Source organism: Spinacia oleracea, chromosome 3 (assembly GCF_020520425.1).
Source record: "Spinacia oleracea cultivar Varoflay chromosome 3, BTI_SOV_V1, whole genome shotgun sequence".
Taxonomy (NCBI): Eukaryota; Viridiplantae; Streptophyta; class Magnoliopsida; order Caryophyllales; family Amaranthaceae; genus Spinacia; species Spinacia oleracea.
Genome location: NC_079489.1, coordinates 5383480 through 5405005, shown reverse-complemented (window position 1 = coordinate 5405005; position 21526 = coordinate 5383480). Strand labels below are relative to the sequence as shown.

At 36.3% G+C, this 21526-nt stretch overlaps 2 protein-coding genes across 2 annotated transcripts; both read left to right on the top strand.

The window, feature by feature from the left end:
* Positions 1–1208: 1208 nt before the first annotated feature.
* Positions 1209–5172, top strand: LOC110783100 (two-component response regulator-like PRR1). The gene is made up of 4 exons (XM_021987395.2): positions 1209–1521; positions 3358–3855; positions 4186–4332; positions 4691–5172. Exons 1-4 carry the CDS (start codon positions 1414–1416, stop codon positions 4775–4777), a joined length of 840 nt encoding a protein of 279 aa, XP_021843087.1. The 5' UTR covers positions 1209–1413; the 3' UTR covers positions 4778–5172.
* A 3167-nt stretch (positions 5173–8339) lies between these two features.
* Positions 8340–21023, top strand: LOC110783099 (histone-lysine N-methyltransferase ATX5). Its single transcript, XM_021987394.2, has 23 exons — positions 8340–10038; positions 10149–10204; positions 10297–10507; positions 12674–12802; positions 12953–13021; positions 13131–13199; positions 13284–13372; positions 13533–13625; positions 14344–14479; positions 14914–15019; positions 15161–15260; positions 15408–15532; positions 15928–16073; positions 16895–16999; positions 17336–17400; positions 17493–17709; positions 18153–18239; positions 18352–18408; positions 18493–18582; positions 19120–19206; positions 19910–19984; positions 20196–20296; positions 20389–21023. The coding sequence occupies exons 1-23, from the start codon at positions 8881–8883 to the stop codon at positions 20477–20479; spliced, it is 3462 nt and encodes a 1153-aa protein (XP_021843086.1). The 5' UTR covers positions 8340–8880; the 3' UTR covers positions 20480–21023.
* Positions 21024–21526: the final 503 nt, after the last annotated feature.

The following is a 21526-nucleotide window of genomic DNA, read 5'->3' as shown; positions in this document are numbered from 1 at the left end:
TAGTATATGTAGAGAAAGCTAAATTTTTGAGTATGTTTCAATTAGTTGCTCCGTATTTAACAACATTAACCGTTATAGGAAATAAGAGAAACTATTTGATGTATGTGGAGGATAACTTTCGTTAGAGAATAATATTTAGTTAAACTCCGTATAGTCTTACACACACAAGATTGTACAAGTTCATCTAGAAATATGTACATTTATATTTTCTAACATACCTAAAGTTCTGATAAGCTAAGTAAATCATGTACATAGAGTACATGTGATCAAATAACTATATATCCTATTCAATCAGTTAATGAAGAAGAGAATATCAATAATCATACTCAATACTTGATAACATGAGTTACATGACAAATTAATTTGAGGATGTAAATTTTCTTATTTATCATAGTTGAGATTGCATTGAGTTACTTGAAAAGTGAATAGCCGAAATCTTTTACCTTTTCCATCATTTTAACTTTGAAGTATCAATCTACTTTGAAAAGTATAACATTACATTGTTTTTAGCTATGATATATAAACTAATAATCTAGAAGATTTAACACAAATTAGAATAAACAATATGATCTTCACCTTCTATATTCACAACAGTTGATCTAAAAAATGGATCATCCAATTCATCTAAAAATGAAAAGGATGTTCAACTTGTTTTGATTTTTGTCGTTAACTATTCACAACCATTGATCTAAATAAAAAAATGAACCATCCAATTTTTCATAACCATAAAATCAATAAAAAAACTTTATTTAATTCAATTTATTATGTACCTTATATTTGTTAGATTTATATTTCACTTATAAATTTCATATGATTCTTTTTTATTCGTGAATTATTTTACATAAAAGGATCCCCACTCGAGTGAGAGACATACCCATTAAAATCAACTAGGAAGAAAAAGAGAAAAAGGGAAATTCCAAAACATTGGGGGCTGATGTAACAACAATCAAAATGATAAAATAAAGGAAGAGGCATTATTTATAAATTTTTATCATTAAAAAATTGAAAAAAAGGGGGGACATGTTTGACAGTGCACAATAATATTGATGATATTATTATTGTCCTTTATGCCGTTGTCCTTATTGTGTACTGTTCATATTGAAAAGCAAAACCAAAATGTCTTAGTTTATTTTACTTTATTTTAATTTTAAAATTTTGTTTTTTCATTTTTCTCCTATAATTAATTTACAACCCCACTTCCCAATTTCCATACAATTTGTGGGAGTAAAATTTTCTTGTATAAATTCTCTCTCCTCTTCTCTATGACTCTATCCCCACCAGCCTAGAAGAAGGAACCATCCCATTTCAGATTCTCTTTTAAGGCTGCTGCTCTTCTGTTCTTCTTTACTCCTGCCACTCACTCTTTTTTCTCCAACTGATTTTCTGCAAAAAAGTTATCATTTTCAGGAAAAAATGTATGCAGAAACAGGTTTAATGTATCCATATTTCCAGAATTTCTCTCATGAAATTCATCCATTAGAGGAGCTTTGTTGTTACTCTCAAGAACCCACTTCTTCACTGGTAAAAACTTCTATCTTTTTTGTTCATTTATACTAATTTCTGTTTATTGTTCTAATCTTTTTGGGTTTTGGGTATGTAATGTTGAAATGGGTATCTGGGTGTTTCTTTTTGGATTACTCAATTTGGTGATATATTTTTTTTTTTGAGTACTCAATTTGGTGAAATGGGTATCTGGGTTATACACTAATTACTTAAAGTTCCAATTTTTTTTTTTGGGTTTTAGGCATGTAATGGTGAAAAGGGTATCTGGGTTTTTAAGTTCTGATTACAAGTTTGGATCTTTTTACTGGGTTAATGTTAAATCATGAATGCTTTGAACTTCTTTTTGTTTGATTTTGACCACATTTATTAAGTCTTTTAAACAGTGCTTAATCTGTGCTTAAACTTGATTAAGAAAATGATTAAATATTTTTTGGGGATTTTGGGTGTATGTCTTGTCATTTGATTGATGCATGGTTTTTTATTACTTGATTTGAGTTATTAGTAATTGATTTGATGGCTCTGATTTTATGTTAAATTTGGAATCAATGGAGGTGTTTGAAGTTTCTATATAAAAAAAAATCAAGAGTAGAGAAGTCTGAGTGATTTCATAGTCATAGCTTGCGTGTGCTTTATTCTCTTTTCCATTAAAAGGTTTTGATCAGAATTGCTTTTTCAATCCACTAAAACAATGACAAAGACTCAAAGAAACTCTGGAGGTGATAACTAGAAGTGAGAGATGTCTTAAATGTTCATATGGAGTTTTCTGGTTTTGTGAGTTAGCTAAATTTGGGAATTTTTTTATTTTAGAAAATAACCCTTTTTTTAAAGCTTGAAGTTGATCTTTGTTGTACTGGGTATAAAAATTGGTGTTTTTTTGAGGTAAAGCATTATTCTTCGTTTGTAATTTACAGCATTTTCGGCCGAAAACGGGTTGATTCTCTTAGTTACTTCTCAAAAATGTGAATTGGTATAATGTGGAAAACTTGGACAAAGTGGAAGCTAAAGCTAAATACTTGTTGGTACTAATGGTTTAAAGTTAAGTATGTAGGAGTTTGTGTTTGTATAAAGTAGGGTTTCCCTTTTGCAGTTCATAGAAGTGACTGAATATCTTAACTTCTGCTTAGCTTTCTTAGATATATCATCAAGTTGCACTATTGGAAATGCTTTAGCAGTTTAGCTCTTACCTTATGATGTTTATCACCATCGAGTTCTTTGAGTTAACGCGGATTATATGCTTGTGTTAAAGCAGTGAATAAGTATAGGTTTCTGATTCAGCCAATCAAAAGCTGGTTTAGAGGGAAAATTTGGATTCAAGTTCTATGTTGTACTAATAAACTTAATAGCTGGTTTTGTTAAAGAACTACTTGTATATTAATTAGCCTAGGGCCTTGTAACATTCTGTTGAAGACATGTACTCTCAGATTAATTATTAAGACTGTCATACTGTGTGGTTGAGATATTTCTTAAATGAAAATACAAGTACAACCACATGCTTTCCACACAAGTTGGAGAGCCTATCATAGTTTCTGTCACTGTAATGGTGCCCAGCAAAAGAACTTTCGTGTTATGTGGCCTGCTAACTAAGGGCGCGTTCGGTATCATTTTTTGTTTCTAGTTTTATGTTTTTACAAACTAAAAACCAAAATATGAAGACCACAAAAAGTAGTTTTCAGTTTTTTGTTGTCAGTTTTCAAAATCAACATGATTACTATAAGTATGCTTATTTTTTAGTTCATGATTCAATCTAAATCATATGATGTACTACACAAAAAAACCAAAATCTGGAAACTGATGGTTAATTATTTCAGAGATGACGTGACCGTAATTGTTTCTGTTTTTTTTTAACTAATTCAGGATAGCATCATCACAAGCTCTACCATTTCAGACTATGACTTGGGAGGTGAAGGGGACCTCTTCAAAGCACCCGAACCCATAATTGAAGAGCCAATCGGGAGCCTCGATCCCATGTCAGCGGCTATTGCGATGATATCTTCTGTGGAAGATTCAGGCCTCAAAGTTAGTGACATGGAATCCCTGCAAAATGAGCAGTTTTTGTGTGATGTTTTCGACGGTTGTGAGAATGAACTGTTGGCGAAAACTACATCAGGAGAATCAACTGTCTCTGATGTTATGGACATCAAGTTTCCTCTCATGATGACAAATGAAGTCCAGACTGAAGAAAACAAACCGGTTCCCGCTTTGCCGTTTCCAAAATGTGGTAGCTCGGGTTCCTTAAACTCAATGGAATGGGTAAGTAGCACAACAATCAGGCCGAATTTCTTAGATTTTCCTGAAATGGATTTTGGAGCTGCTTATGGGATGAGGAGGGCGTTCAGTGAAGGAGATATAAAGGTTAGGTTGAGAAGTCTTCAGCATTATCTTGCTTTGCTTTACCTGTAATATCAGGATCCTCTATTGGACAATCTGTTGAATCATATGTGAAATTGTGAACAAGATATATCTTTCACAATTTGTTTGTCTGATTAGTATGCTTTCTTTGAAGTTAGTTTAAGAAAGAACATGCTAGATGTTGTGTTGTGGTGAATCATGTTCAGTACTGAATATCGAGCAACGAGCATTTACAAGCTATCAGACTGTTTAGAAACCGAGAAATGTTTAGATGTTTGTCATCAATTTCCATAGGAAATGGGGCTAGGTATTGATTCTCGGTTTTTATGACAGGCTCTCGCGAATGGAAACGTTAGTCTCGTCCAATCTACTCTCCAGCGGCCACTTCTGATTGGCAATTGCACCTCTGAAGATCGCCTGCAGAAGCTTTCTAGATACAGAAACAAGAGATCAAGGAGGAACTTTGGCCGGAAAATCAAGGTAAAAACATTTTTGACCATTCACTTGTTTCTATAGGTGATCGTTGGCTGGCTTAAGGTGATGTTTGGTTGGCATGAAAAACCATAGGAAGTATTACTTTCTAGGAAGTGGAAGATTACAGTATCGTTTGGTTGACAAAACATGAGAAGTCACACTTCCTGCAATATTGAGGAAGTTAAGTGGAACTTCCCATGTTTAACCAAACAATATCACACACTTCTTAGGAAATGCTTATACACGTGAAAAGCTTTTTCCTAGGAAGTTCTACTTCCCACGATCAACCAAACGACCCCTTAGATTTACTTCCTACTTTTGAGGATGTCTCGGAATATAGTCTTATACAGTATGTATGCTTCAGTATGCTTGCAGGAAGGCACTAGCTGACAGTCAGCCAAGGATCCGCGGAAGATTTGCAAAGACTGAAGATGCTGATTCCAAGAAGTAAATGAGTAAAAATCAACAACAGATCTTAACGAGCAAATGTAGGAAAGAACATAGAGATAGACTTTGGGAAAAAATAACGGTCTTAGAATCCCGGTAGTGGTCTAAAGGCATAGCATCTATCAAGTACTCAGTATATGATACAACACCCCATATATCAGGGTTTTGCCTAATAACTGTAAGACCACTAACCCTTGAAGAAAAAAAAAAGAAGGAAAAAGTACTTAGGTAATTCTCTTAATTGCTGTGATAAAAGTTTCTTTTCTAGTTTTAGCATAATTAGCTGCTTAGCTTAGAGTTGTAAATAGGGAATGAAATAAGGTTTTATGATGCTAATACCCTGTTGCTATCAGCGTCGCGTGTAACGGTAAAAAATGAAAATGTCTGTTGTTACTGTTAGCTTTGTGTACTGGTTTTTCTCTTTTGCTGCATTTTTGAAGTCCCAAAACAATATATCTTTGTACAACACAGGGGTACAAGAATGGGGCTAAGTTAGGTGTATGTTTGTTATTGAAAAATTGACAGGAGCAATTTGGAATCTTAGCTTGATACCTCAGCAAGATGGGAGGTATTTGGCTAGGTTATAATATGTACAAATAGAGCAGACAAAAGTTTACATTTGGTTGAGACAAGTCAAGTGGGTCACTTGATGTTTTGTTTTTCCAATAATTAGTGGTGAATGATAATACAAATTGAAAATGTTTTCCGTTGAAACAAACGGAGCCCTAGCACGGACCAGGACGAAAAATAGTTTCTTTTGCTGTTGGGTGGAGTTATGTGCTGAATGTAACAGAAACAAACCTTGAATTCAGAAACTGTTTGTTGGATATTATGCAGAATCTTTATTAAGAAAATAACATCCACATACTTGTTCAATTGTTAGGCTTTGCTATTTCACTAGAATTTTGCATGTTTTTGGTTCAATACAATGCCAACGATCCATATTCATGGTAACTAATCGAGTATCCAACACGGGTATTTGAGGCGAGAGTAACTTAACAAAACAAATACCAGTCAGTAAAACGATCTTATAATCCGACTTATAGATCCTTGTTAGATTATCTTGGTAATTTTTCCCTCGATTCTCGAGAACACGAGGTTAGAAGTTTAATGTTCATGAAATACTGTTCGGAGTATATATTCCACAATGAAGAGTTTATTATAACTGTTGTTTTTGTCAACCTTATTCAATACCACATTTTAGATATCCTCCATAATAGGAGATAGTATCTTGCAGAGTTGCAGAAGGTCAATATTGGCAGAACCAGTACAAATTCTGACATTCGAAGAATCTGTTAAGAGGAAGCCCATGACAAACCATTTAACTTAGGCCCGGCCCGGCCCTAACCCGGAAAGTCTACTCCTCTCTCCCATGTCTGATAGTCCTAACCGGAAAGTCTGCTTTGGGAGAGTGCAACTGCAACACCATAGCTGTATCGTAGGCACCATTTTCTTCAAGTCCAGAGACTTCACTGAAATTGACCACCAAAAACACCAGGTTTTCTAGTTGAATTCATAATAACTTACACCAGGGGAGGATGTCCCATGAACAAGTCTCACATGCAGGTCAAAGTCATCCAGCAGTTTGCCTGTTGTCCCCAATTCAAGTAAAATCAAGCAATTAATGAATATCTTTGGAATTAAATAACAGTTACTGCTAATAATGCCATTCAAGCATTCAACTCTACAAATAACTGTTCAAAATTATGCCAATTTGCCAGTTCAAAACAAAGCACCTACATGACATGAATGAAGTATGGAAACACACGAAAGAACCACAATAGCACACGAAAGAACCACAAGGACCAGCATAGTTATTGTTGCTTTATCTCCATCTCCAACTAAAGATGGCCGTGGGTAGAGACGGGTCATGCTTCGGGCCGAGCCCATGGCAGTGGCTTGAATGGGCCCGACCCACACCAAAAGCCCACTCTGCAATTCTGCATCGTGCCGGGTGGGACGGGCCAAAAAGTACAAAACAAGGCTCAGACCTACGGGCTGTTGTGTCTAAACTTAATTTTACTAAACTTAGCGTGCCGAGCCGATTCATGCCATGCCTTGTCTTGCTTTTTTCAAAAAATGCGGCCCAAGCCTAACCCACGACTTTGTGCTCGTGCTGGACCGTGTTTTTTTTGTGCCGGGTCGGCCCGGCCCTTGCCCACAACCATCTTTATCTCCAACCCCTCGTTCTCCCTCAGTACCAGACTATGGTCGGCCCTTGTGACTTTTTATGACGCTTTTAGGCTTTGGGATTGTTCCCTTGCGTTCTTCATCATCTTCTACCCCAATTCATCTCACTTTCTTCCACTATTCATCTAATTATGCTTCATCTAATTATCAAATCAACATAACCCATCATCTTCATCACGACGCCATTTCAACAACCCACCTTCTTCCATTTCAAAGCTTTCCCACAAAATCAAAAACAAAAAAGAAAAAACAAATTTGCCCCATTAAATAAATATAAGATCAAAAGTTTGGTAAGACCGGTCAAATATTAACAGAAGTCAATTATACTCTTTTTAACTCCTTGACTCTATTTTGTAATTTTGTTCATCTCTTTCTACCATTGTTATCCCCCTCCATCAAATCGTGAACTCAATGAACAATATTGTGCTCCACAAATTAACCCAAAAAATGTAACAAAACAAAACAAAAAAAAAAACTCAAAACACCGGAAATTTTGCTAGAACAAAATTAAATTAAAAGGGGAGATAAATTTGGAGCTTAAAAATTCTCAACCACCCTCTGTTAAAATACGCCATGTTGGTTGAACAAAAGTCATTATCAAAATTAGTCAAATTAATCTTATCCTTAACACATGAACCCAATTTTGTTCTAGTCTTGCACCCGTAGAAATTGTACACTATCATTCTTTGATCCATAACTATATAAAACCAAACTATAATACTGAAAATTGTAGCTTAAAGTCATGGCAAACATGGGAAAACCAAAACCCAAAACCCATTACTTCATTTTCACTCACTAACATCATCAAATCAAATGCCTATGCATCTCGAACCACTCGAATCGATAAGTATTCATGAACGGAGGTAGTATATGTAAAAATCGATAAAACTTGGAAATTTGTACAGTTTGATTCATAAATATATAAAACCAAACTATAATAAGTTAATAACAGTATTTGTTTTCATTACAAACCTCTTACTAACAAAAACTGCAACTTAAAGCCATGTCAACCATGGAAAACAAGAAACCCATAACTTCATTTTCAGCCACCAACATCATCAAATTTGATATATGGCTACACATTTTCGGACCGATTGAATCGATAAGTATACATGAACGGAGGTGGGCCGTGAAATCATCTATAGTTGCGAAACCATAAACAAACCCGAATTTTTTTTAGTGTTATATACATTTGCAGACCAAGTTACTCCAAGTTTTTTGGAACGAAAGTGTAAATTTACTCTCACTGACCTTCATCCATTGTTGCAATTGAACGATAAACTGAAACTAACAAATAAATTCAATCTAAAAAAAAAGATAAAAAGAAAAAACAGAGACAAATTACCGGAATATAATTCCAAAGTTTTAATTTTTCTTTTTCTTTTTTGTAAGTTTCACGGAGGATAACGCCGACCCCCATATCCCTTTCTTTCTCTTTCCTCTCTCTCAGTAGTCAATCCCCATTCTTTCTCTCTCTACTTTCTCTCTCTACAACTGATGAACATTTCTATTGATTTTGATTTTTAGGGATGTTAATTCTCTAATTAGCATCAAAGTTAATCAAACCCCGGAAAAATTAGATCCCCTTTTCTCCTTCCTTTCTCTCTCTGTCTCTGTTTAATTCAACTTTCTGCGAAAAAAAAACATTTCCCCCAATTTCCCGCCTAATTATCTCTCCCTGCACTTGGTCTTCAAATTCCCAGAATCGAAGAACCCATATTCGCATTCGCTCTACTATTGGAAACTTCTGGTAATATTTGTGCTGATTGAGTGATTGTTCCTCTGTTGCTGCATCTGCGGATTTTTTTCCTTCTTTATTTTGAGATTTGGTATGTTAGGGTTTGTTTATTAGGGTTTCGAATTGGAAGATTGTTTGGTTTCCGGATTCGGAATTTCGGGTTGGGTTTGATAGTTGAGATGATTATCAAACGGAGCTTGAAATCGACAATGCCTACCCTAAAACGGTGTCGTGTTATTCAACCGTCTAACACCGAGGATGAAGATAGCAACGATAGAAAGAAGCGGAAATCGAAGAGCTACACCAACACCAATGGAAGCAATAGTAGTAATAGCAATAACAATAATAATGGTGGTGGGAATTATTTTCCGTTAAGTTTACTCGGGGAAGTTGCTGCTGGTGTCATTCCTTGCAGTGGGTTTCATCGGATGTTCGCGGAAAACAATAACAACAATGCCGATTTCCGGGGTTTTGCTGCGTCGTGGTGCAGCGAGGTTTCTTGCTCCCCTGCGGAGGAGGAGGATGATGATGATGAGGTTGAGGAGGACGAAGAGGGAGGAAGGAGGGGGAGTATGAGTAAGGTGAAGACTCGTCATGTTGCCGAGGTGGCGAAGGAGAGTCCAAGACCGCCATTGGTAAGGACGTCCAGAGGCCGAGCTCAGGTACTTCCTTCTAGATTTAATGATTCAATTCTTGATGATTGGAAGAAGGAAAAGACTAGTAGTAAGACTAATAATGCTGCTAGTTTTAGAGAAAGTAATGGCGATTTTGATTCTGATAATAACGAGGATGATGATGATGATGATTATGTTAGTGTAAGGAAAAATGAGAAATTTGGGCTTAAAGCTCAGAAGGGAAAGGTTAGTGGGAGTAAAATTAGGGGCAATATGCATAAATTTGAGGACGAAACTTATGGAGTGTCGACCTCCATGGAGGAGGGTGGGTATGGTAATGGTTTCTACGATGATGAAGAAGAATATGGGTGGAGAGATGGGAGGTCGAAAAATCATGAGGTGAGGCGGTACTCGAGCTCTCGTAGTGCTCTAACATCAATGGGTGATCGAGGGCATTGGGTGGAGTATGATAAACCTTCTGTAGGTTTGCATGGTAGTAGTGGGAGGTTGGTGGTGGATCGTAGAAGAACAAATGGTGTGATGGGTATGGATGAATTTGTACCAGGTGATGTTGTATGGGCAAAGTCAGGGAAGAACGACCCAGCTTGGCCAGCAATAGTTATTAATCCTGCAACGCAAGCTCCTCGACATGTTTTGGAATACCGTGTTCCTAGAGCAGTTTGTGTGATGTTTTTTGGGTACTCAGTGAACCGGAAGCAAAGGGTGAGGATGAATCTCATCTGTTTGTTGTTACTTGTTATATATGATTTTTATAGTTTTGTGTTAGATGCATTTATGATTTTTCAAATTTGATAGAGTTCTATGCTAAGCAGGACTATGCTTGGGTAAAGCGTGAAAGGATGTTTTCGTTTGCAGATAATGTGGACAGGTATATGATGAACCTTGATTTCTGTTTGTTTTAAGGTGAAATTTTGTGCTTGTATGTTTGTTGATGCCAAGTGTTCTTTTTGATGGATTCAGGTTCCAGGAACAGGCCTGCTTGAATGGTTGTGATCCCAGCAATTTACGCAGGGCATTAGAGGAGGCTTTTTTGGCTGAAAATGGATTTATGGAAACAACACAGGAGATAAAAAGGGCAGGTGGAAGTGCTTCTTGCATTAATTCCGTCTCTAGAAGGGCACACGAGGTCACTGGTTCAAATCGGTACCAAGAATCTTACAGTTACAGCCAGGTTAGTCAATATCTTTTTTTGACCCTGAAGTTCGATGATTTCTGTGTTTGGATATGTGTAGTTGCGGATCCAAGATTTTCAATTAGGACTAGCACTAACCACAACAGTGAACAATACTACAACATGAGTCACTTCAAGGAACATTTAGTCTAATTTGTAACCATTCAAAAGTTACAATCACTTCCAGTAACTTGCATTTGGGTTGTATTTAATTATGTTAACACGAAAATTGGGAGGCTGATACTTCAAATAACTATATACAATAAAATACTTGTAAAATTATAGAATATAAATAAATTACTCCACATAGTATTATTATTGTGGTATTGTATTAAAATCATCTTCATCTAGGATTTTGAACAGTCATAAATTTGTCTTGACAACTTTTCACAAAAACAGTTACAAAAATTTCATGTCATTGATTTCGTATATATATATATATATATATATATTAAATAAGGTAGAGAAAAATGGTATAAAAAATAGGAGTTGCTTTTTACCAGTGTCCACGATAGGCATCCAAGATTCTCAATGCAGGCTCAGATACCACTACTCCTGGCAGAGTATTTTTATGATTTTTTTTCTATTTTTTAACCAAAGCAATTTTATGTTTTTTCAAAATTTGTGGGGGGTAGCACGTGCTCCTCCAGGTATCAACGTAGATCTACCAGTGGATGTGTGGTGTTGTCTGAGCAACCCGGGAGTCGTTAGTCATAGTTGAGGGATTGTGAGATGGAGGGAGTCGTTACTCACTGAGGATGATTTGAATATTTGATATCCCTTTGTTTGATAATTAGTGAGGTTTCTTTTTCTCCCTCTCTTATATGAATAATCTAGATGGAAACCTTTGGGGCGTAAGCTGGGATCTTGTTCTTGTGCATTTGAAAAATAAATTTTCCCAGCTTGGAAAATTTTCTCACTCCGGCAAACCTTGTGCTGTCCAAGACACCCTAACCCTGGCTTGCCCTGCATAGCACTTGTCTGGACTGCTTTATAAAGAATGTGTTCTCAGTCTTCCCACTGAACATGATTGGTTATCACTTTATTTTGTGAAATCGCTGTGTAATGAGCATTTTAGTTTTTCTTTTGAATTATTTGGTATCTTGCGAATGAACAATCTTACGGATTATGGGGTTAAACCTGATTGCACATAATGATCAAATCAAATAATCAGGATTGTGAATAAAGAACCAGACAGAAGAACCAATTTACAGTGGAAAATCCTTCAATCAAACACAGTAAACTAACTCACCGACAAAGGAGGACTTTCTCTACTGTATTCTGTATTAGGACAGTGTAAACAGATCAAAGGGTTTATCTCAATCCTCTGTCTCACACTCTCACTAGCAGTATTAGGTTTGATTTGTTTTCTTTCCAAATCATAACCGAAAGGAGTAGAGTTGAGAAAATTAGGCACCCTGATTGACTAGGGAGTATTTATTTGTAGGCATAGGGACTATTGGAGGTGCCAAACAACTTATATAGTATCACATAAAGCATGACCATGTTTGTCCACACAGGTAGTCTGTGAGTCACTGTGACACTGCCTGTGAATCAAACATCAGTGCCGGTAGCACTGCAAGGTTTTGTCTACCTGCATGGCTTATGCTGTGCTACCCTTTGACGTCTAACTGCAGTAGCAGGGGCAGAACGGAGGAACCGCTGCTCTGTGAACATGGCATGAACTTGTGTTCCTCTTGCTGATACTGCTTTGCTTCACCTCAAGAACTGCCTTTTTTTCCACAACCAAGAGAGCAGCTAATTTAAATTTAGCACTAAACAAAATGCCATGACGAAGATGTGAGTCAAATACGTCAAACAGTGTAGACAGTCACAGTTATAAAATCATAATAACGCACTTTGTATTTCATCGAACTTAGAAATTACAGATTCGTAATGATCTTTAGCCTTGTTTTGAAACAAATCCAATACATTTTGGCTATCGTGTAAATGTTGGTTGTTGTGGTTAGCATTGTGCTCACTGAGGCACCTTGCAGAACTAGCACTAGATGCCTCAGTCCCTTTCCAGCCTCTGACTTTGCTGGTTGAATTTTCTCATCGTCCTTTATGAGTGACCTTACATTTTTGCTTTTCTTGGCTCAGCCGTTTTTGTTGTCTAAGTTTGAGTCAAAACTTTTTATCATTTTAATTTTTTTGACGCTGCAGAATGGCTTCAAGAAAGAAAGAGACACACCATCTTGTGCAGGATGTGGTGCTGGCCTCCCACTTAAGATGAAGAAGGCAGGAAAGGCTTCAGGTTCTGAAGGTCACTTCTATTGTACGGCTTGTGCAAAGGTTGGTAGAAAAGCAAAACAATTCCATTTTACAGGCTGTATTATTTCTCAACCTAGCTACCATTTTACATAAACAACTACACAGAAAGACAAACTTTCTTGTATATGCTTGTCTTGTTAAATTGACTATTTTGTACTTTCTATTTCACAGTCACTAAGACTGAAACAATACTGTGGTATTTGCAAAAAGATTGGAAATTACTCAGACAGCGGGAAATGGGTAAGGCTGCCTACATCTTGACAAAGAATATGCTTTTTTTTTTCTCTTGTTTGAGATCTCTGCAATCTTGCAATCAAGTTAATGTGCTTTTGGTTGATGGTATTATCAGGTGAGATGTGATGGTTGTAAAGTTTGGGTTCATGCAGAATGTGACAGAATTTCAAGCAACCTTTTCAAGGTTTCTCTTCCTTGTTGAGCTACATTGGATTCCAAGTTAACAGAAATAAGGATCTATTCTAATGTTTCATCTTGATGCTGGCAGGATCTTGGGGCCACCGACTATTACTGCCCTGATTGCAAAGTGAAGTTCAACTTTGAATTGTCAGATTCAGAAAATCAAATTAGAGTCAAGTAAGTAGTCTTCTATTTTAACAGAATGATTTAGAATGAATCAATTTCCGTATTTTAAAAATATACTTTGTATGATTCTTGTTCCCTCGTTCTCTCACTTGTGCGCTCCTTTTGGGGCAAAGGAGTTTGACGGTACGACTCTTATTTTCTTTCAACGCAGGTGTTATAGTAATAATGATCAGGTCAAGCTGCCGGATAAGGTCAATGTTGTTTGTTCAGGCATGGAAGGCGTATATTTCCCTAGCTTCCATTTGTGAGTAACTTGGAAAATATTGTTAGTTTCTTTGCTTTCATATGCTATTGGATTGTACGTTGAGATTATTATTATGATGGCCTTAAGATAGTTAAAATCCATGAGAGTCATGACATCTATTAAGCACAATGAGGTATTGATTACTTTCATGATCCACTTGGTAGGTGTTAAGACAGAAGTAGGGCATGGTTATTGACCTTTTGCTTCTTCTGCGTGGATTTCTTAATTTTTAAGACTGGGTTGGTCGTGGTCATGAGAATAGTCTTATAGTCAGGTGCTTCTTGATGTGGATCCTAGTTGGTTTATCTTGATGAATTCAGACATGCTCGTCAACTGCTTATATACTCTCCTCGTTCACTTTTGTAAAGGAGATTAAGAAAAGTCGTTGATCGTAGGATAAAGATATTTGAAAGTGGGTGAGTAGAAAATTAGTCAGACAAAGCTTTGGAATAGAAATAGAGAAAAAGAGTTAATGTGGCTGGAGAAAAAGTGACTTACTTAAAAAGATGAGAAGATTATCTGCGAAATCCTTAATTGAAGTTTAATATGTGAAGGAGGGAGTTTTTTCTTTTGTCTGCAGAACTTGGATCAGCTGAATGTAATGCTGTAATTCTGTATAAGTTGTTCCTGTAATGTGCAGAATTGATTTTTTAAGACTACTTGAAATCTGTTGTTTGGAAAATTTCACTGATTTTCGTTATCCGTGCCTTTGTTTTAGAGTTGTGTGCAAATGTGGTTCTTGTGGGTCAGAGAAGCAGCAACTTAGTGAGTGGGAAAGACATACAGGCTCCAAAGTGAAGAACTGGAAGACGAGTATTAGGGTCAAAGGTTCCATGCTTACACTGGAGCAATGGGTATGTGTTTCTATATTTGGTTTGCAAATTTTTTTAGTTGTTACTCATGTTGCAGAAATGTATCTACTGTGTAAGGTAGCTTGTACAGTTGTACTGGAAACAAACGCATGGACCACTATCTTGGGCGGTTCTGTATATTTATGATTACAAGGAGGCTCTTTCTCTAGTCTATATAACTTCATTAATGTTTGAAATATATTGAACTGTCACTTGATAGTAGATAAGTTGATGTAATGGAGGGAGAAGAAGTTAAAAGTCTTTGCCTCTAGTTTTAATACTGTGCCTTTACGAGTCTCATATACTGGAGTAAGAATAGCATATTTGTCATCTTTCTGCTTTCTAATGTTTTCACATTGTTTGACTTATATTTCTTGCTATTTTGGAGTAACTGCTACCTGATTAACATTTCCAGACTTTTCCTTCTGCTTCTTCAGATGTTGCAGATGGCAGAATTTCATGCACAAGCTGCTGCTTCTGCTAAACCTCCTAAAAAACCTTCGCTAAAAGTTCGAAAGCAGAAACTGCTTTCTTTCTTGCAAGGTAATACAGGATACTTATCTGATACTTACCTACACTTATCGACACTTATCTGATACTTTTTCAATTAACTACAGGATGGAGATAGTATCCATATTGATTAATACAGGGAATAGTCTGACTGTATTGTTGTTGCGTTTACAGAAAAATATGAGCCTGTTTATGCTAAATGGACAACCGAAAGATGTGCTGTCTGCAGATGGGTTGAGGATTGGGATTACAACAAGATTATTATTTGTAATAGGTACTTTGTCTGAAATTTATTTATTTGCTTGTGAGGCGTGTACATATTCCTGCAATGTTATGGCTGGGTTTTGGACATTTTAGCCTTCTGAATGATGAGACATTCTCTTGTTCGTGCCTTTATAATCATTTGAATTTGCTGTTTTAGATGTCAAATTGCTGTCCACCAAGAATGCTATGGAGCTAAAAATGTTCGAGATCTAACCTCATGGGTATGCAGAGCATGTGAAACACCGGACATTGAACGCGAGTGTTGCCTTTGTCCAGTAAAAGGTATGCTATGATTGAGGAGACAATGCCCTTCTGCAATAAGTTTCTTTCCAGTTGCTTTACTGTTACTTGTCTCCGAATCTTGAGTCTGATTTAGACGTTGGTGATTGTGGAATCATGTGAGCAGGATTGATCTTTACTGATTGCCAATCTTTTTGAAGTGGCTAAGCAATTAAGCTTTTGTTTCTCCTTTCTTTTTATGGGTTTCTTGTTGGTTGATTTGGGGAGATAGCCTTTGTATTGACTGTGCTCCAGCATGCCAGCGTCATATATTGAACTCTTTTTCACCCCCTTTATGTTCCCTCTCCTGATGACGGAAAATTTCAGAATCAGTTCACTTTTTGTCATGTACCTCTTGTCTTTTGGAGTCAAGCTCACAGGATTTGTCGCTACCACAGGAGGTGCATTGAAGCCTACTGATATTGACACATTATGGGTCCATGTCACCTGCGCATGGTTTAGGCCTGAAGTTTCTTTTTCAAGTGATGAGAAAATGGAACCTGCTATGGGAATATTGAGCATTCCATCCAGCACTTTTGTAAAGGTATTTCATGATTCTACAGTGCCCATTATTATGTGTTATCTGTAAACTGAAGTGGGGTTTGTTGTCTCCTTAATTTTCTAAGCATTATGAAGTGTGGATATGGCATGGTAACCAAAAACTCCCCTGTCCTATAAATGGCATACTTTTACTAGTATTATATCATTCTTTCACTTAACCATGGACCCACAAATATTCCTACTTCCTAAAAAAACATTAAAAAATTAAACCCCCACCCCACCCCCACCTTTGACACATTTCCCACTAACTATATCAAAAAAAAAAATACCCCACTATCAACTACTTCGTAACACCTAATAAATTAAGTCAATTAAATTACCTAAAATCTGTGCCGGTCAAACCAGGGCGAGTTTTAAGGGATTGACTATTGAGGGAGTACTTAAATTGGTTTTTATAAATTAGTTGACTGATCTAAAGTCTACTGTCCATTTAAATAGTAAAGAAGAAAAAAGCAAAAGCGTTGATTGCTATTGTCTGACACCATTTTCACACAATCTTTGGAAGCATATTTCGAGTTAACTGCATTTATCCTATTTCATATTTTTCGTGAGAGTTGGGTGTCGATATGGACAGCAGGAGATGAGAGTTAAGGGAGTGTTCCTGCTAATAGATAAAATCTAAAGCTTAAAACATTCATTACTGTTTGCTATGAGTTAATTTCTTTTCTTCTTCTTTCTCAAGTGTTCTTAAATCGTAAAACTTGTATGTGAGCTTTTAGAAACCATAGTATTGGACTATTGGTTTCCGTAAAATGTATCATGCCCCATAAACATTAATCACCTTTCTGTTTTTGTGAACTTCAGGTGTGTATAATTTGTAAGCAGATACATGGTGCCTGTACTCAGTGTTGCAAGTGTTCAACTTATTACCATGCCATGTGCGCATCAAGGGCTGGCTACCGCATGGAGGTACTAGATTTCTTTTTCTATGGGTTATCGACGTATCGGTACTGTTTCACGTGTTTGCAGGCCTTCATTTTCATTTACTGTGATATCCTCCTATCTCCCATTCATTTGCCTTCCGCATTTTTTTTAATTTCCAAGTTGGAAAAGGTGTTTTAATGTTAAAATTGTCCTGCCCTGTTGTAGTAGTTACTCTAGTGACAAGTGAATGGCATTTTCTTTTCAAATAACAAAAACGTGTCATTGGATTAGTAGTAAAAATTGTTCAGCTTATGTGTGGAATCATATATTTGGGTTATTTGTGAATAATGGTGTTAAATCTGCCAATATCTTTGTTTGCAGCTGCACTGCTTGGAGAAGAGTGGGAAACAGATTACGAAGATGGTTTCATATTGTGCTTACCACAGGTAATTGGGAAAAAAAAGGTGTAAACGGAAATGATGAGGAAGTGTGAGAATCATATTTCCTTTTGTACTAATCCTGTATTTATTTGATGCAGGGCTCCTAATCCAGATACGGTTTTGATTGTACAGACTCCGACAGGGGTTTTCTCCACCAAAAGTTTACTTCAGAGTAAAAAACGTTCTGGTTCTAGGTTAATTTCATCGACAAGGTCAGAACCTGAAGAGGCTCCAATTCATGAGATCAGTGAAGCTGATCCAGACTCTGCAGCACGATGCCGGATATACCAACGATCCAAAAACAAGAACTGTAAAGTATGTCACTTTGACTTAAATGCTCATCTAATCATTTTCTTCTAGTCTGCCTCGGCAGTCTGGCCCTTAGAGGCTCTCGAGAATGTAATTCTTTTCTAAAGTGTTAACTTGTTGAAGTTCTTGATCGGCTACAATATTACCTAATAGGCTGTTACTCCTGGGGTTCTGTTCCTGGTCTTCCATTCATTCATATTTTTATTCATGGGTGTTGCCTTTTACTTATATGATGCCTACTGTGCAATATGACCAGGAACCTTGTAGGTGATACTATGCTTTGGTTTTGTGAGATTAGTTACTGTAGTTATATTCACTTTTAAGTGAAAGAGCGCAATATGATGCTTATCACTTCAGTTATTGTTGTCTTTTTTGCTTAATTAGTTTGTACAAGTTTATTTTTGCAAAAACCTTGCAGATGTCTTATGTTGTATTTTTCTTCTCTCTAGAGAGCAGGAGAAGAAGCTGTTGCTCACCAAGTTAGAATGCCGTGTCATCATTCTTTACGAGAGATGGAACGCGTGAATGTATTTAAAGTAAGCATTGTATATTTTAATATGCCATTGATGTTTGATTGTCCTCCAATTTTTTTTAACTTAGGTCTGAGACATTATTGAGGTGAGAGAATTTTCCTTTCTTATTCTGCAGGTGGTGGAGGAGCCTAAGTCATTTTTAACTTTTAGAGAGCGGCTATATTATTTACAGGTGAGGTTCAAATTTTATCATTTAATATTTATTGGTTCTAGTTTCTTGAAATTGATTCTGAAGCTTAGCATTTGCTCGGTGCAGAGAACTGAGAATGATCGAGTATGCTTTGGTAGATCTGGAATACATGGGTGGGGTCTCTTTGCTCGCCGTGACATTCAGGAAGGAGAGATGGTCAGTTTCTTTTAAGATGTCTTCTCATCATAATTAACTTTTAACCCTTCACTACTGATTTAATATTCTCCGTCTTGACTGTTCAGTACAATTTCAATGCTTTTGAGTAACTAATTGTAAGACCTTGTACGTTCCTCATTCCTTAAGTTACATAATTGTGACTTCTAAATTGCTGTCACGGTGTCACTTGTGCATTATTATCTGGTTTCAGTTATCATGTAATTTGCTATATAAGAAGATGAATTGTCAAAATATGACACATTCAGTCAATTCGTCTAATAGGTTTTAATTGTTCACTTGAAGCTGCTGATAGTTGCCCATATAAATCTTAAGTTGATCATTTGATACTTACCTTATGTATGAGATATTATAGAAAGACAAAGCAGGATACAGTAATAGGATATGTATTTCGGTTGCATATATTAGGAAGAGTTTCAATTTCTATTTCCTACTTTCTTCCTGTCTTAGATTTTCATTCGATCAATTAATTATGTGCCTTTTTCTCCCGAAATAAATAGTCTTACATGCATACTTCAGGTTCTTGAATATCGTGGAGAGCAAGTGAGGCGCAGTGTTGCAGATTTGCGGGAGGCTCGTTATCGTATAGAAGGAAAAGACTGCTATGTGAGTTACTACTTACTAGTGCTTCAGTATTTTTGTGCACCAAAACTGAGTCTCGACTGAACAATTAACTATGATTTATAATGACCTAAATAAAGTCCTCACTAAACTATCTCGAGCTTCTTAATTATGCAGAAGTAGTTGGTAACCAATAAGTTTCCAATTACCATGAAAACAGCCTCTTTTGTTTTTGTTGTTGATAAATATGAGAACAGCCTTTGGAGCTGCAAATCCTTTTGTTAGATGTAAGCGTGAAACCTTGTCATAGGCACATGGCACATATGCCTTTATATGATTCATGGATCTTACTGGGGGGATAGTGCAAAGTCGAGGTGTTGAACTTCTACAGCAATTTAAGTATTATGGCCATAGGGACATATTGAATAATTCTCTGTTTTGGGGCCCCACTTCAACCTAAAATCCTATACTTAAGCATGTTATCAGATCATTCTTGTTAATTTCATACTTAACATGTTTTAAGAGTTTCCTCTTTTTTTGAAATGGAGCTTGGCACTAAAAATGTGAAGTGTAGTGTCTCTCTGTAAATATCCCCTTGCTTTCATGAGCGGTAAACATTCATGTTTGGTATTAATGTTTATTCTATATATCCGTATATGTAGAACTGTGATCCATGACCATGAAGGAAACATAAATTTTCTTTCTATCAAAACACTGCAGTTAATTTATGTCCATGTTTCTGTAACAGCTGTTTAAAATCAGTGAAGAAGTAGTAGTGGATGCTACAGACAAGGGAAACATAGCTCGCCTCATCAATCACTCAGTAAGTTGTTCTTACTAACTTACTATGTCACTCGACTCACTCCCATCTCTTATACTCAGCAAATACCTCAGCAAATTTTTTTTTTTTTCTGCATTTAATAAAATGATTTGTCTTGCATTTTCAGTTTGTGCTTCTCATGTTAAATTCTTTTTCTTTTTCTTATATATATTTTAATTTGTTTCCTTTTGAAACTTCTCATCTACCATTACAGTGCATGCCGAACTGCTATGCAAGAATTATGAGTGTAGGTGACGATGAGAGTCGAATAGTTCTCATTGCCAAAACAACCGTTCCTGCTGGTGACGAGCTAACGTATGTCTCTTTTGTCTCACCTTTTTCGTTTTTCACTTTGATTAGTCTGAGTCACATTAATATTATATCATCATGAAATGTTCATATGACAGGTACGACTACTTGTTTGATCCAGACGAGCCTGATGAGTTTAAGGTGCCTTGTTTATGTAAAGCTCCAAACTGTAGAAAGTTCATGAATTAGGCTACATCATACACCATTGTTTCTCCTCGCTCCTCAGCGGAGGATTACTACTACTAACATGCTCGTCTTCTTCACCTGAATTTTAGGCTTAACCAATTTGTAACCCCCCTTTTTGGCCTCTTATAAAATGTGTATAAATCTGTTTCCCCTTTTACCATCCTCTTTGTTTGATAATAAAGCCCTCTCTCCCAAAAAAGAAGAAAAGAAAGAAAATATATGTAGTGCAGTGTGTTTATTAGGTGGTTAGTCTCTTAATGTATATGGTTAGTACACATTTTGTTATCTTAATTCGTTTTCGTAGCATTTTATTTTTTGCAAATAGCTTAAATATAATGTATTTTAGCATTTTCCTCATTACAGTTAGAGCAAGTTTTTAGTATACAGACGATGATTACAGTTCTTGTAATGGTGATTCCTTATACTTTTTTTTTATCTTGTTGGAGGATCCTTAAGGTCACTCTTTTGAGCTCTTATGCGGCAGAAGTCATATTGTATATATAAACGAAGCAAATTATGCTTTTGATTGACTGTTGTTATTGGTTGAGATGTTATTTCGTTTAATTCTTATAACTATAATCAAATTTTAACGATATTCACTTGGCTGTGGGCTTCAGGCAGGCAGAATGGGCCTGGCCCATGGCAAGCCCAAACAGGTCTTTTTTCTTTGAGGGGCAAACAGGTCTTACTTCTCCTCAAGTCAATATTGGAAATAAACTATTACTCCCTCCGTTCCTGATTACTCGCAACGGTTTGACTTTTTGCACTATTCACATAATTCACTTTGACCCTATTTTATTTATAGTATATGAAAATAAGTGTTAGTATATAATATATTGTTGGTTTCATTTTAATACTTCCTCCGTTCCGGAAATATCGCCCCATTTGTTTTTTACACTATTCACACTACGACTTTGACCACTTTTTGTGATTCATACGTAAGGAAATTTTAGTCATGTGGAGTCATGTTAGATTCGTATCGATATATATTTTCTAAATGTTAATTTTTTGAAATTTTTACTTGCACAACATTTGAGATATTAAGAGTCA

What these genes read in the sequence shown, in the direction of transcription:
- LOC110783099 (XM_021987394.2), top strand. Translation starts at nt 8,881, where the DNA reads ATGATTATCAAACGGAGCTTGAAATCGACAATGCCTACCCTAAAACGG. An exon ending in ATTGTACGGCTTGTGCAAAG is followed by an intron (nt 12,803 to 12,952) that starts GTTGGTAGAAAA and finishes TCTATTTCACAG; the next exon opens with TCACTAAGACTGAAACAATA. An exon ending in ACTCAGACAGCGGGAAATGG is followed by an intron (nt 13,022 to 13,130) that starts GTAAGGCTGCCT and finishes TGGTATTATCAG; the next exon opens with GTGAGATGTGATGGTTGTAA.
- LOC110783100 (XM_021987395.2), top strand. Translation starts at nt 1,414, where the DNA reads ATGTATGCAGAAACAGGTTTAATGTATCCATATTTCCAGAATTTCTCT. An exon ending in AAGAACCCACTTCTTCACTG is followed by an intron (nt 1,522 to 3,357) that starts GTAAAAACTTCT and finishes TAACTAATTCAG; the next exon opens with GATAGCATCATCACAAGCTC. An exon ending in TCAGTGAAGGAGATATAAAG is followed by an intron (nt 3,856 to 4,185) that starts GTTAGGTTGAGA and finishes TTTTTATGACAG; the next exon opens with GCTCTCGCGAATGGAAACGT.